The 15511-nt window shown below is 37.4% G+C and overlaps 1 protein-coding gene across 2 annotated transcripts in view; it reads left to right on the forward strand.

Moving 5' to 3' along the window:
* SLC7A11 (solute carrier family 7 member 11) overlaps nucleotides 1-14482 on the forward strand; it is a 105532-nt gene extending 91050 nt beyond the window's left edge. For both annotated transcript variants that reach the window (XM_089302476.1, XM_008267436.5), the window contains 3 exons: nucleotides 260-409; nucleotides 1604-1781; nucleotides 9976-14482. In XM_089302476.1, coding sequence (XP_089158602.1) covers nucleotides 260-409; nucleotides 1604-1781; nucleotides 9976-10040 — 393 coding nt within the window. In that variant the 3' untranslated portion in view covers nucleotides 10041-14482. The remainder of the gene's footprint in view (nucleotides 1-259; nucleotides 410-1603; nucleotides 1782-9975) is intronic.
* Nucleotides 14483-15511: the final 1029 nt, after the last annotated feature.

The following is a 15511-nucleotide window of genomic DNA, read 5'->3' on the forward strand; positions in this document are numbered from 1 at the left end:
GGAAACAAAATAGCACACTCTTACATGATTCCACTTGTTTGCAGGGTAATGAGGATGGCTCTCTCACAGGGTCTCTGGTGTGTAGTGGGGTTGTGAGAGCAGAATATAGAAAATAGGTTAACTGAATCTAGGTTCTAACTGTGTTGACAGTTGGTCAGCATGGATCATGTGACCAAGATACTAGTAATGTGTGGTGTGGAGGTGTTTGTTTGCAGTGTTCTAATCCGCCAATCTTGGTTTTTCTGCCTTTTCCCTCCAGCACCCTTTAACAATGATAATGCTCTTCTCTGGTGACCTCTACAGTCTTCTGAATTTCCTCAGCTTTGCCAGGTGGCTTTTTATTGGGCTGGCAGTCGCTGGGCTGATTTATCTTCGATACAAACGCCCAGATATGCAGCGTCCTTTCAAGGTAACCCCAGCCATCTTGACGGGTTTACATAAATCTTTCTCCTAATCCCCAGTCCTCCCTTTGTCATAACTGCATGATGGAGAGTTGGGGCTGGGGGTGGCATCCCGTGGGATTGAACGTTTAACTCTTACGGGGAGTGCCTTCAGATTGGATTTATTTTAACTTGGAAAAAAAATAGTTCATCACATTCTTATGTGAGGTACTGAACTTTGGATGTCACATTTTTGAAAAGAGAAAATATATGAGGTATGTCGGCGATGCTGATATTTCATGAATGTGTCCAGTGACCTGATTCCGTGCAGAGTGTGGGATGTGTGTGTCTGCTGAAGACTGGCCATGCTGAGAAAGAGTGAGGCAGACACTTATTAGTTCAAACTTTTACAAGGATGCTATTTTACACAACAGGTGCTGTTAAACACATGTTGTGACTTGTTGCTTTGCTTTTTCTCTGCATTACACACTCTAGAAACAACATATACAAGGTGTATTTAGAACATGAGTTCATAGGAAAGCAAAGATCCATGCATTTAGCACATAGTAGAATGCCCATTTGCCGTAAGCAAGCATTTCCTTTGGGGATCGCTGAAGAACATGCTTGCCGTCCCCTTCAGCGTTGGACATTCATGGATTGATCTGACCTCGCTATGTATTTGCTTTTAAGAAATAGCACAGATAATGTTGTCAGTCATGTTGACAGAATTTGTTTCTAATTATATTCATTGCCTAATGCTGGCGGCGTCTTTATTAGCGGTTGAATAGGAGTTGGCCTGTTTTATTTCTGTCAGTTCTTGTTGTGAATCTCAACAGAAAATCAATATACACTGAAAGGCTTTAACATGTAACAAGCAGCCGGTGCTCTTGACTCCACATTAAAGTGGATTCTAATCATAATTATCAGAGAGCCAATCTTTTAAAATCAAAAGCATAAATCATAATGGCATATAGTTACTAAAATAACTCAAATACGGTATCTCTAATGAAATGCCCTTTGTTGTCCTTAGATTCTGTTCTATCCAAAGATTTAAACATAAATTAAATTAAATATAAGGGAACATGTTTTGTACAGTCTCTGTGCCCCAGGAAAGAGATTTTGCTACTGAGGTCAGGTAGGTTGGTGCCTGTCGCTGGGCACATGGCTGAAGCCTGTCCCCTGATGTGTTGGTCTAAGTGACTTCTTTCTGTGCTGTGTTCCAGGTACCACTCTTCATCCCAGCTTTGTTCTCCTTCACCTGCTTCTTCATGGTTGCCCTTTCCCTTTATTCGGACCCATTCAGTACAGGGATTGGCTTCGTCATCACTCTGAGCGGGGTCCCTGCCTACTATCTCTTTATAATATGGGACAAGAAACCCAAGTGGTTTCGAAGAATGTCAGGTAAGATATTTTTTTTAAACTGTTTTCATTTGATTTTTTTGTCTGTTTGAAAGAAGAGAAACAGAAAGAGCGACAGACAGACTGACAGAGTTATCTCTCCCCCACAACAGTTAGAGCTGGGCCAGGCCAAAGCCAGGAGCCCCTAACTCTATCCAAGTCGCTCATGTGGGAGACCCAGCTACTTCACCTATCACCTGCTAGTTTCCATGATGAGCATAAGCAGGGAGCTGGGATCAAAACTGTAGCTGGGACTCAAACACAGACACTCTGATACGGAATGTATATGCCAAGCAGCATTTTAACCACTGTGCCAAATGCTAGCCCTTGTCAGGTAAGAGTTTTAAGCAGCTTCAGGAGCTTGTGAGAAACCAGGCTGTAGAAGGAGCTGGCATTGTGATATAGCAGGTAAAGCTGCCACCTGTGGAGCTGGCATCCCAAATGGGCTTTGTGTCTCAGCTCCTCCACTTCTGATCCAGGTACCTGCTAATGGCCTGGACAAACCAGTGGAAGATGGCTCAAGTGTTTAGGCCCTAGCTACCCATGTGGGAGACCGAGAAGAAGCTCCTGGCTCCTGACTTCAGACTGGCCCAACCTTGGCTGTTACAGCCATCTCGGGGGTGAACCAGTAGATGGAAGGTTTCTCTCTCTCTGACTTTGAACTAACTACTAACTAACTAAATCTTAAAATAGAGACCATGCTGTAGAAAACTTACAAAGGTGTACCTCTTTGACAAACATATTTCAAAATTTAAAAATGTAAGTGGCATCTTTGCTAGTGTTAGTTTATTATTGCATCTTAATTGAAACCAAGGGAGGAGAAAGCAGGAAGGACATTTAGGGTACAACCATTGACTCCTTCCTGGATATTTAGTTGGGGCTCTAGTCACTTCTTAAGAGAATCACTTTAGATAGAAATTTATCAACAGTTCCATAAAAGACCTATCTTCTCTTTGGAATCCCTTCCTAGCCTAGTAATTTTCCTTTTGGATTGGATGGTGCTTAGTGATTCTATATCATAGCATATAATTTGATGAGTGACATAGAATTTTTTGTGGAGTTCAAAATGTCTTAAATATCATGGTTGTACCTTCAAGGGAACTGTGTATCACAGAAAGGTGTTAACAACAGCAAGAACAATGAAAGAAAGAAGAACAATCTCATTCATGGTGTGATTTCTATGTGTTTGCATCCTTCTGGGGTTGGAGAAATTATTATTCCCATTTTATAGATATTGAATTATAATGGGCAAATTCATGTCACTTATTCTGAATCATACAGATATGAATTGAAAAGCTGCAAATACAACTCAGGCAGCTTCCTGTTTTAGAGAAATCATGCTGGGGTCCATGAGGATGGATTAAAGATGGCTGAGGCTGAAGTCAGTCAGGTTTAGTGGTCCCTGCAGCAATCCTGGTGAGAATTGAGGAGGGTCTGAACACGGCCTTCTCCACAGGGTTTGAGAAACAGGGAAAGATATTAAGAAAGGGAAAAATATTAAGGACAAAAACCCAGCAGGACTTGGTTACCAGTTAAGGTAAGGGAGAGAAAATACAGTTGATCAGTGGGTAGGAGTAATATTTAAGAAGAGTCTGTTGAAATCTTATCTCTCTGGCTGGGACTCTGCTGAGTCTGCTCCCCTCCATCACCATCATTTCAAATTTCAATCTTCAACAAGATCAGATTTAAGATGAGATTTTTTCCCTTATCCATGTGAAGGCTCAGGGAAACAGAGAATTTATTTTTGACTTTACAGATTTTTAAACCATAGAGTTAGAATTTGAACCCACATCCACTGGACTTCTAAGTCCGTGCTGTTTCAAGCTTTGGGTGCCTGGCAGAATATAGAGAGAGAGGTAAAATGAAAAAGGGGCCAGAGGAGCAGATATGTCCTTGCTCTTGAATTTGGTGAATTTAGAACACAGTTTTTTATTTCCCCTTTGTACTTACTTCACCATAATTAATTTTTTAAAGTCCTAGTTAAAAGTTCAGAGAGATTTCTGGTAAAATTATTAATAAATAATGTCAGTGTTGCTGAAAAACAAAAAAGAAAAAAGTTTCATACATTTTGAATCTCAAGTGCACTACACAAACTAATTCAGAGGCCAGTCCTTTAAAGCAGAGTGCTGCTGTTACTTTCTAAGAGCTTCTAACTGGCATATGAGACCTTTATTCCTTATTCTGTCTACTCTTTGTACCTGGATTTTGTTCCATAGATGACAACATTACTCCACAAATACATGTACCATATCTGGGGTCTTCTACAACTTTGTGGAAAATGTACATTATGAGAAAACCCTGCATGGGTTTCAAAAGATTTTTGCAGTAAAATAAACTTATTTTTAATTCCATTTTCCACAGACTTTATTGTTTTATTTTTAAATGTTTATTTTCATGTGTTTGAGAGAGAGAGAGAGAGAGATCTTCCATCTAATGGTTCACTCTCCCAAATCCTTGCAACAGCAGAGAGCCAGGAACTCTATCTGGGTTTCTCTTGTGGGTGACAGGGACCCTCTGCCCGCCCTCCTTCCCCCGCTAGTGCATGTTAGCAGAAAGTTGGTTGCGAAGCAGAGGTGGACTGCAACGCTGGAATACAGAATTCAAGCATCCCAAGTTGCAGTTTAACCCACTGCACCACAATATCTGTACCTCTAGGAAACTTTAAAGTACCCCGGTCCATGTTATATTCTTTAAAACTAGCTCGGTGCACTGATTGCCTTAACCAAGTATTTGATCTTTATTTCTTGTTATCTCACTTTAGTTTTTGTGAAATATTTCTAGGTAGGCTTTCTCAGTCATGCATACTAAATTTAGGACCCATTCCAAAGGGAAAAAAAGTCAGTGAAACACTATTTACCATTAGAATTGCCTTACTCATTGCTGATATTTAGGAGAGAATAACCACTCATCACTGTGAGATCTTCATCTATTTCCAATCCTAGATAGAGACGGTTCAAATCTCTGAGCACCCTGGAAAATCAAGAGAATTTATGAACAAACAACTGAGTTTAATCTGAGAGTGAAACAAGAAACATGATTGACAGTTCATTGCTCTATCTCATTTAGTGGTGATTTTGTTCCTCCTGTTGGTAGTCAGACCCTGAAAGTTCTTTCCTTTTGCTCAAACGCATGCATTCTGGACCATTCCTTGTCAGTGCACACCCACAAGTAGTTTCCCTGTTTGATGCCTCTTCCTTGTCTTTCCATGGTTAGGTCATTTTGAAGGTTTTTTTTTCTTTCTATTTTTCTGTCTCTAATGATGTTTTGAACATCTCCAAAGCCTCTGAATTTAGTGGTAGCCATTTGTGAAACTAGCAGCAATGGAGTAGTCCCATAACGGTTATTTGGTTCTCAAAAATGCCATTAAATCTTACCAGGGTGCATGGCAATTCTGCCTTTCAACTGCTATCATTGAACTCTTTATCTTTATAGCCGCCTGGAAAGTGAGTAGCAAGAAGCAACAATCCTTTGTAATTTGGTTGATTTTCCTCTTAGGCAGCATTCTTGTAGTAAAATAAAGAAAAATCATAATATTTATTACTATGATAGTAAGTAATTTCTTAGCCTTTGGCCCTAAAGCACTTACACACAGATGGATGTGCAAAACATCCGAGTCCTGAACCACCAGCCCTGTCCATTCTCCAGCGATGTCCTTTTTGTTAGAAAGAAGCTCAGTGTGAACTTGCAAGCCAAAAAGAGCCTCTGCTTGGAGCGGTTTGTTCAGTGGTTTTATTTCATATTCTTTTGTTCGGCAGAATTCTTTAGCCTTTATATTTTCATTTATTTTTACCCTAATCTATATGAGTAGATGGGCTCTGTGAAAATGACAGTCTATCAAAATGCATCTTACTGTGGCTGCTTTCCTGAAAAATGAAAGCAGCATTCAGAAAATGGTGAAAAGCTGCCTAGTTCTGACAGCCAGGGAACATTCAGAACCCAAGGAGCTAAGACTGTTCAGAAATTTGATGAATTTTTCTGGCCACAGGATGCCAGTATTGAACCACTTTTTTGTGTGATAGCATTTCCAGGGTGAAAAGAAAGTGTGCTCTTAAGGGGGTAGTCAGATACACAGAAAGATTTTTCCTGCCCTTTGTATTGGTAATTTATATTATTTATGCATTTATGGAAATACAATGTTCTCATAGGAGGAGGAGAAAGGGGCAGACCCCACCCCCTACTGTCATATGCAAAAACGTGGAAGTAGCAAGACCTGCAAACCTATATTAGTGCTGGCCCAGATTTGCCAGGGCTTGCAGCAGCTGTTTCACTTGCTTGCCTCTGTCAGCCAAACCCTATTGTAGCTGAGACTGAGGGGAGTGATTGGAAATCGGTGCCACTTGCTCAGGGAGAGATGTAGAGGGCAACCTTATTTAAACAAAATCCTTGATTCTAAAAGATGATTCTGGGCCACACCAGCAGAGTGATTATAATCCATCTTTTTTGGTCAGTGACTTTGCAGTTCCAGTCTAAAAGCATATGCTGCAGTGAGTCAAAGTAATTCATTTATATTATATGTCACTGAAAACTGGGTAATGCACTTGACCGAAGTTTCACCAAGACTGCAGTACAACATTGTCAATGAATTAAGCTCACCTACACTTCCAAGGGGCTCAGACTATCTTCACCATAGGGATAAAAAGAGATAATGTGCAGGAAACCTTTGAGAAAACACATCCTATTATTCCTAAAATGACTTCCAGAGCAGATTGCCTTTGCATTACTTCCCAAACTTTCCATCTGGGCTTTTGGTCCCATGGTGGAACCAGGTGTAGGATTAATCAGGTGTTGGGTCAATCAGATTTTGCAATTTTAGTTGTTGTCTCAATTGTTTCAGAAATAAACAATGAACAAGAACAGTATTTTAAAAAAGCTAAAAATGCTACAATTTTGTTCTATAGCTTGTAGTTACTTAAAACCCCCAATGCAGACTCACACCAGCTCACCTTTGTTCAAAGAAGTACTATCATGGGTTTGGTTACCCCCAAAGCCAAAAGCCTTACCATGGGCCTGAATGTAGGCTTGGCAATCAAGTGCCACATGCTCTGAAATTTTCCTGGGCGTGGAGGAAGCTTCCATCGAGGCTTGTCTGGTTCTATTAAACATGCCTGTCTTACTCCAGGCCTGTAAGATAACCTAGCTGGGCAAGTTGTTGTGACTCCAGTAAGATACTCATGAACCAACATCTACCCTCTGCAGAAACCTTCATTTTTAACGATAGTCAATCAAATCTTAAAGCCCCAAGACAGAGCATAAGAAAGCAACAGGGGAGATTGATAACAGGGGTGACTGAATGCAGAGAAAGAGCCAGGACTACATGTGCAAGAGCAGGTGAGAGATTCTATGGCTTCTCTGTGCTGCTGAATGGAGGATCCCAACTGAGCTATGGAACTGAGAATAACACAGCAGGAATGCTTCAGGGTCTTAGTTGCTCCCATTTGTCTGTAATGGATGCAGTATGATATGGAGGAGCAAGGTGTCTAAGAAGACAAAGGGCCAGGAGTCCCAAAATATAGAAGAAAGGCTTTGTGTTGGGAGTAGAGGAGCAGAGGTGAGTACAGAACACAGCCATTGAGGAGCTTAGCTCAGGAGGCTGCAGTAGGACCTCTGCAGGAAGAAGAGCTGCGGAGGATGTGTCTTTAGGTCTGCTGCTTTTCATTTGAGCTTTGCAAATGTGTAATCCATTTTGCTTTCTCTACCTACTCTCAGATAGCCTTTGCCCTTTCACGCCTCATGGAAGCTGCATCTCCCTTTCTCCAAAAGTCTGTTTTCTGTATCGTAGATATAGTGAATTGAACTGCTCTAAACATGGGGGTATAAATTACTCTTTCACATGCTGATTTCATTTCCTTTGGTAAATTCCCAGTAGTGAAATGGCTGGGTTATATGGTAGACCAATCTTCATATTTTTGAGAACTCTCCTTACTGTCTTTCATAATGGTTGTACTATACATTCTTACCAACAATGTATTAATGTACCCTTTTCTCCACATCCTTGCCACCATTTGTTATTTTTTGATTTTCGAATGATGACCATTCTAACTTGGATAAGGTGAAACCTAATTGTGGTTTCTATTTGCATTTCCCTGAAGGCTAGTGATCCTGAGCATTTTTTCATGCGTCTGGTGGCCATTTGTATTTCATCCTTTGAAAAATTATTGGTTATGTCCTTTTCCCATTTCTTAACTGGGTTGTTTGTTTTGTTTTGTTATGTTCTTGAGCTTCTTATATATTTTTGGATATTAATTCTTCATCAGATGTATAGATTGAAAATATTTTCTAACATTCTGTCAGTCGCCTCTTTGTTGAGTGTTTCCTTTGCAGAAGCTTCTTAATTTGATGTAATCTCACTTGTCTATTTTTGCTTCTATTGCCTGTGCTACTGGAGTCTTATGTACAATGTCTATCCACTGATTACTGGATGATGAAAATATGTTATATATACATGATAGAATACACTCAGCCTTAAATAAGAATGACAACCTGTCTATTGCAACAAAATGTATGCAACAAGAGACCATCATACTTAGTGAAATAAATCAGATCCAAAAAGACAAATAGCGCATTTTTTCTCTGATCTGTGGTAGCTAATATATAGAGTGCAAAAAATGTGATTGATCTGAGTGAAATTCATATCTTGAGATTTGATTGTCGTTAATAGCCCTTCTCCATACTTCTGCAGAATAGAAGTCTTTCTATTTGTTGAAATGTTTATTAAGTAGATGATTGAGCCTGTGATTAAAATGTAAATTGAAAGTTAAAAAAATTTCTGTTTTCATAGAGTTGTTTTACCATTTACCTTTTCTGTCAATATGAGATTTAATTACCCCGAGTTCTCCTCTTGTATCTCCATGTGAAGAGTGCACTGTAAGAAAATACAATTTATTTAGAAAACATTTGACCAGAAATATACTGGACCCTTTACAATTAATGCTAACTATAGATATTAGGGTGCTGAGAAAAACAACTTTGGGAACATGATTATACAGACAGGATGAAACTAAATACCTTTTTGTGGTATTATCAAATACATTATAATTATTGCTTGGAAGGGGCTATGTCAAGAATCAGATAAAAAAGATGACCTGGATTGGAAACTATCAAGTAGGTAGATAGGCACTAGACTGCTCCAGAACAAGTAGAAATATGAAAAAGTTGTGTAGGGATTGATGACCAAGATAAGAAGCAAACAAAAACTCACATCCTTGGAAGATGGGATCACAGGATTCTGGGGATGCTGATATTAAATGGCCTTAGAAATCGTCCAGCCCTGTGGTTCTAACATGTTAGTATCTATCAGAGTCATGGGCAGCTAGGCTCTACTTTTGGGTTCCAGTATATGGTATAGGGTTAGGCTTAAAAAGATACATTTCCTGGGTGCCGGGTTCTAGTCCTGGTTGCCCTTCTTCCAGTCCAGCTCTCTGCTATGGCCCAGGAAGGCAGTGGAGGATGGCCCAAGTGCTTGGTCCCCTGCACCCTCATGGGAGAACAGGAGGAAGCACCTGGCTCCTGGCTTCAGATCAGCACAGAGCCGGCCATTTGAGGAGTGAACCAACGGAAAGAAGACCTTTCTTTCTGTCTCTCCCTCACTGTCTATAACTCTACCTCTCAAATAAAAAAAAGAGATACATTTCCAATATTTCAAGTGATGATAATATTACCGGTTTGGAGTCCACACTCTGGGAACCGATGATGTACTCCAAATCTTGTATTTTACCTGCTAGGCAAATAAAACTCAGGGAGATAAAATGATTTGCTCCATAAGACACTACAAATTCGAGTCTGGCTATCATATTCTGATTCTCCTCTTGATTCTTCTGAAGGATTGGTAATGATCTCATAGTTGCAAAAAGAACAAACCAATTTTAAATGGAATAAGCAGAATGTTTTTGGACATTTACTTATATCTTGGCTTAATTATCTCAAAATATTTTCAGTCTTTTGTCATGAATAAAAGTCCCTATTTGAATATAGAATATTAACATGTTCTTACTGAGAAGCCATCACAGGAAGTTACAGAAGTAGCAAATAAATTAATTGAGCATGATAGGATTCTAATGAAGTCAATAATTCTTGAAAGTACTCTTTGAAAAAGGCAATTGTGTATTTTCCATATACAATCTAAAATAATTCATATTTTACTGTTTTTATGCATTTCTAATTTCCATGCATTTTTAATTTGTCTTTTATTTCTTTGTAGATACAATAACCAGAACATTACAGATAATACTGGAAGTTGTACCTGAAGAAGACTGTCGTAAATAACAAACTAATGAAGTTGAAATCTTGGCAATTTGCACTTGAGCAAAGACACAGCATGGATATTTACTGCATTTTCTGAAAATCCAGAAAATTGAAACTTGATGGTGTACTAAAGGATTCAATTATTTTTATTCATATATTTTAGTGTATTGAAACTAATTTCTAAGAAATTTAGTTATGACTCCATGTAGTTATAGAAAGCTAATAGGCAATTGAACCATGAGTTCACATAATTCTTGAGTCTCTGTTAGGGTTAAGGAGAAAGACTGAGGCAATGGATGGTTACTTGAATGGTCATTCTCTACAACATATCTTATCAAAGTTAAGCACCTTCAAATTGAAAACTGAGATGTTTTCTGTATATATGGATTTGTAAACACGGTTTTATATACTGTAGATTACTATACTGTGAAAAGTGTTTTCTATTCTTCTGAAAAAAGTATAGTACACATCATTATGACAAAGAAGATAGAAAAATTATTTTATATTGGCATTGCATTGCTTCCCATTAAATAACAATTTAGCTATCACTGATCTTTAAATGGATTATACCTAGAGCATTTTGAACAAAAGACAGGGACAGAGAGAGTAGGCCTACTTATTTGAATACATTAAAGAAGAGCTTCTAGGGGGCTGTTACTTATGAGAAATCTGACATTTATGTTTGAGCAAAAATCTTTGAGAATTTACTGTGTTACATGTTTTTTTTTCAGTCATTATCAGGAAGTTCCACGGTTATGTGCCATTTAGTTGTCATGTCAGTCAGTTTGATCAGGGAAGTTTGTAATGTTTCTTAGGGCAGGTGTCATTTTGGTGTTAAATCCTCTGAAGGATACCATCTGCTTCACTAATAATTTACCCTCTGATGAATACAAACACACACACACACATGCATTTATATTATATAGCTAATAAATTATAATAGTATGAGAGAAATCATGAACAAGGGAAATGTCTGAAATGTCCAATCTATTCCTATAATCATACTATATGCCATGTTAGTAATTCTGAACAATTTTTTTAATCTTATTGCTATTTTTACATGGTGATGAATTTTGACAGTGTGTAAATTTCCTTTATACATTTTGTATTCTGCTAAAATATCTCTTTGGATAAAAACGTCCAAATAAATTAGGAAAAGGCATATATTTACATAAAAATTGAGGAAGAAATGTCACTGCTAAATAAGATTTACAACTGATGCTTCTAAAAATTTCCCATGTCAATGTCTAGGCTTAGTCAGTAATTTCTTCACCTTAATTATCATTCAACTTGCAAAAGAGATAACTGTTAGTAAGTTCATTGAAAGAAGAAGAAACTGTGCATGGATGTGTGCTGAAATGTATTATGCCAGGATTAGAGAATATTGTGGAATTTTCAAAGGAAGCTAACATGATAAAATGTTTTACTTATCATTTATAACTACCTAAGATTAAATGGTTAGTCATAATCATCTTTAAACTTTCGTTCATTTCAAAATAAGAATTTTTGAAGGAATTACAATGATTAAAATCATTAAAAGTAGACATAGAGTTCACTGAAATTTACCCAAAATTGAGATGGAGATTTATAATTTGAAGCAATTCCAATTCATTAATTTCGATTTTTGATCCTGATAAATTTAATATATATCCAAGATTGCTGATTTTTAAGCTAAACCTATAATTTGAGTCACTAAGGGAATTATTATCAATTTCTTTTTAAATAATAAATATTTATTTATTTATTTGAAAGGCAGTGAAAGAGAGAGAGAGAAAGAAGTATCTTCCATCTGCTGGTTCACTCATTTTTTTAAAAGATTTATTTTATTTATTTGAAAGATAAGAGTAACAGTGAGAGGTAGAGCTGTTTCACTCCCCAACTAGCCACAATGGCCTGAGCTGAACTGATCTGAAGCCAGGGACCAGAAGCTTCTTCCATGTCTCCCACATGGGTGCAAGGGCCCATCCACTGCTTTCCTAGGCCAGTACTTGAACCTGTGGCCATATGGGATGCCAGAGTTGCAGGCCAGAGCTTTAACTCACTGGGCCACAGTGCTGTCCTTGGCTCACTGTTCAAATGGCTGCATCAGCCGGGTCTGGGCCAAACTGAAACCAGGAGCCAGGAACTTCATAGTGGTCCTCATGTGGGTGGCAGGGACCCAGGATATGGACCATCTTCTGATGCTTTCTCAGGTATGTTAGTAGGGAGCTGATTCAGAAGTGGAGTAACTGAGACTTGAACCTGCAGTCTTATATATGATGCTGGTATTGCAAGCTGTGGCTTAACCTGCTGTGTCACAACACCATCTCTAAAAATTTTCTTTATTTTACTCTTAGCTCCAGGTTTTCCAGATTTATCTGCAGTCCTTATTTAAAATATACATTTTCCATTTCTCAGCATCTCTCCCTTGGATGTATTGGTAGAAGTAAAACACTTTGTATCTTCCTATGTTTTACACAGTCTAGGCCCATTGAATCTGTACAAGGAAACTCTTCCTGAGCTGAAGTTAATGTGCAAATATTGACAGTGGTAGATTTGGCTCATTTATTTGATTGTTTTTGGTTCTAATATTTCTTTAAATGTGTCATTACAAGCTAACTGGAATACATATGCATTTCTCTCTTATTTTCAAGAGGGATTTTTGTAGAGTTAAATTTCTAATGCCAATGGAATCTCATTTTAGCCAAAGTCATCTAGTAATTAAGAAAATGGAGAGGGCAGGAGTGGTGGGAAAAATCACCATATTCCTAAAGTTGTAATTATGAAATGTATGAAGTTTGTATTCCTTTAAGGTTTCTGATGAATATAAAAGAAAATGGGGTAGGGGTTATGTGTACTTCAGCTTATTTTTAGGATACACCATGAGAAGACAAAAGATTTCTTTAATTGCAGAATCAATATTCTTAATTTTTGTCTAAACTGGGGACATGTGAAGCATATCTAATTCAGAAGCTCTTGCATGATTATTTATGCATATTTCTTGAAAAATGTTTAAAATTTTATTTAAAGTATACAGATTTCATGTATTTCATATATACAGGTTTAGGAACATAGTGATACTTCCCACGCTTCACTCCCTCCTGCCCACGCTCCCACCCATCCTCCTCCTTCCTGTCTTATTTTTATAGAAAGTAAAATGTTTCTCATATTTCTAAAATAATATACAAAAGGGAGTCTCAAAAAAACTTGTATAAAACACATATTACAAAAATATTTTGCTTGGATTTCAATTTTCTTACACCAAAATTAACTTACCTTTTAATTTCACTGTCTATGAACTTTTTGTAGCACCCTCATAAATGCTCTGAGTGTAACACAAAAAGTACAAGTGGCCAGTACTATTTAAGATAACAAATATATTTTATTATCCAATATTCTTTTTCTGAGTACTTAGAGTCTCAAAGATTTAATTTTGATTTTTACAGATCTAGTAAAGACTTCCAAATCTAAAATATAATTTGATTTTTTAACAAATAAAAATATACTCTTTACACAATTATGAATATTTTTAGAAGAATTTTTCTCACAATGCTATTCTGACCCCATTTTTAAAGTGTTAGATTATTTTTCTTTGATCAAATAAAGAAAACTGGATCACTATAAATGGTGATTTGGTCAGCTGGAAGCAGGCTCTGTTCTTTTCTTTCTCTAGGAGATGAAAGATTTGTCCTAGAAAAGATGCCTAACTCCAGTTCCAAACCTAAAAGTCAAGTGTGTGCCATCTACTTGCATGTACACTTGTCCAGAAGTACCCCCAGCTTTCTGGTACAAAATTTGGACAGTTGATTAAGTTGCATGACAATGCAAGGCAGTTTCTTTGTCATTAAAATATACATATTGAAAAATATTTCCAGAATGTCTTATATGTCTGGTAAAACTGTTTTCCCACTTACTATTTGACATATCAACAGATGGTTAAGGTGAATATAATTATACAAGAGAATTCTTCATAAACTGTAATCAGTCTTCAAGAAACTCATTATTTTATCTTGATTTGCAGATAATGTATAATGCTAAGAAGTTTAGCACCTCTGACATTTGTTAAAATCAATCTCTTGTAATTGAGTTGTAGGTTATGAAAAGATGAAAAACTGAAGGTCTGAGTAGTAGGAAATAAAAGACAGGATAGCATTGGAAATAACAATACTTTGATGTTATACAATGCTATATGATCAGAAAAAAAAATTAAGGACTGTCTGCTATGCATGGTGGATATCCCAAACATAAGTTGCCCAGCCTTTCACTCAGACATGTCCCTCCCAATTTCCTGTACCTAACTTTGAATTAGGAATTTTGTATTAATTTTCTTGAAGAAGACTAGTAAAATTGTTTATCGCTCTGGCCCCACTATATCTTCATCTATCCCTGTGAAGAAGCAATAACTCCCATTATTTTTCTTTTAGTAATAAACATGGGGTATTTGTAGGATATAATTTAAGTAATAAAATTGTGTTTAATTTAAATATCTATATATAACTGAGTGCCTTCATCATTATATTTATTTTGTGAAATATAAAGATATAGCAATATGTAAAGATACAGTTTCACCCTTGTCATACTTTATTTTTTCATTTTGAATGATAGACAATGGATTGGATTCTAATTGTAAATCTTTTAACTAATTTGGAAAGAAATACTCATATAGAGAGATTTTGGATTTGAATGCAGATGACTCAAGAAATTTGATTTTACTTGAATATAATTTTGCTTCATTTTGCCCCACATGATATGCAGTACGTTGGTGCTGATAATGTTTACAGTTACATTTTACTTCCTTAAGGGTTCAAAGTCAAGAATTAAAGCATGTCATTGAATAACTGGCAAGAAAACCCTTAGTGGATTTGAATTAGAGTAGCTGTTGAGTCATCTTGATAGCTTCTGTTTATATTATTTATATATCATTAATTAATTTCCTTGTAAACAGTATTTCAAAAAAATCTCTCTCTCTCTCTCTATCTGTATAATACCAAAAGTGTAACCTGTAGGTAGGCTCTAGCTTATTAGAACTGTACTTATAAAAGATATTTTAATAGTCAATTTTTTAAGGGATCCTTTCTTAATTTTGTTGAATTTTCAAATTAGTTTCTAAAACTAAATGCACTATTTTTAAATTGAATACAGATGCAAAAAAATGTAAATCATGCTCTCACAGACACTTTACCAACTTTCTGTATGTCATGAGATATTCTCCTTGTTTATCCTCTGATAATAATATTAATTTGATTTTTGGCGGCCGGCGCCGTGGCTCAATAGGCTAATCCTCCACCTTGCGGCGCCGGCACACCGGGTTCTAGTCCCGGTTGGGGCGCCGGATTCTGTCCCGGTCGCCCCTCTTCCAGGCCAGCTCTCTGCTATGGCCAGGGAGTGCAGTGGAGGATGGCCCAGGTGCTTGGGCCCTGCACCCCATGGGAGACCAGGAAAAGCACCTGGCTCCTGGCTCCTGCCAGGATCAGCGCGGTGCGCCGGCTGCAGCGGCGGCCATTGGAGGGTGA

The sequence above is a fragment of the Oryctolagus cuniculus genome, chromosome 8 (assembly GCF_051225735.1).
Source record: "Oryctolagus cuniculus isolate XC-2025 breed Fujian yellow rabbit chromosome 8, ASM5122573v1, whole genome shotgun sequence".
NCBI lineage: Eukaryota > Metazoa > Chordata > Mammalia > Lagomorpha > Leporidae > Oryctolagus > Oryctolagus cuniculus.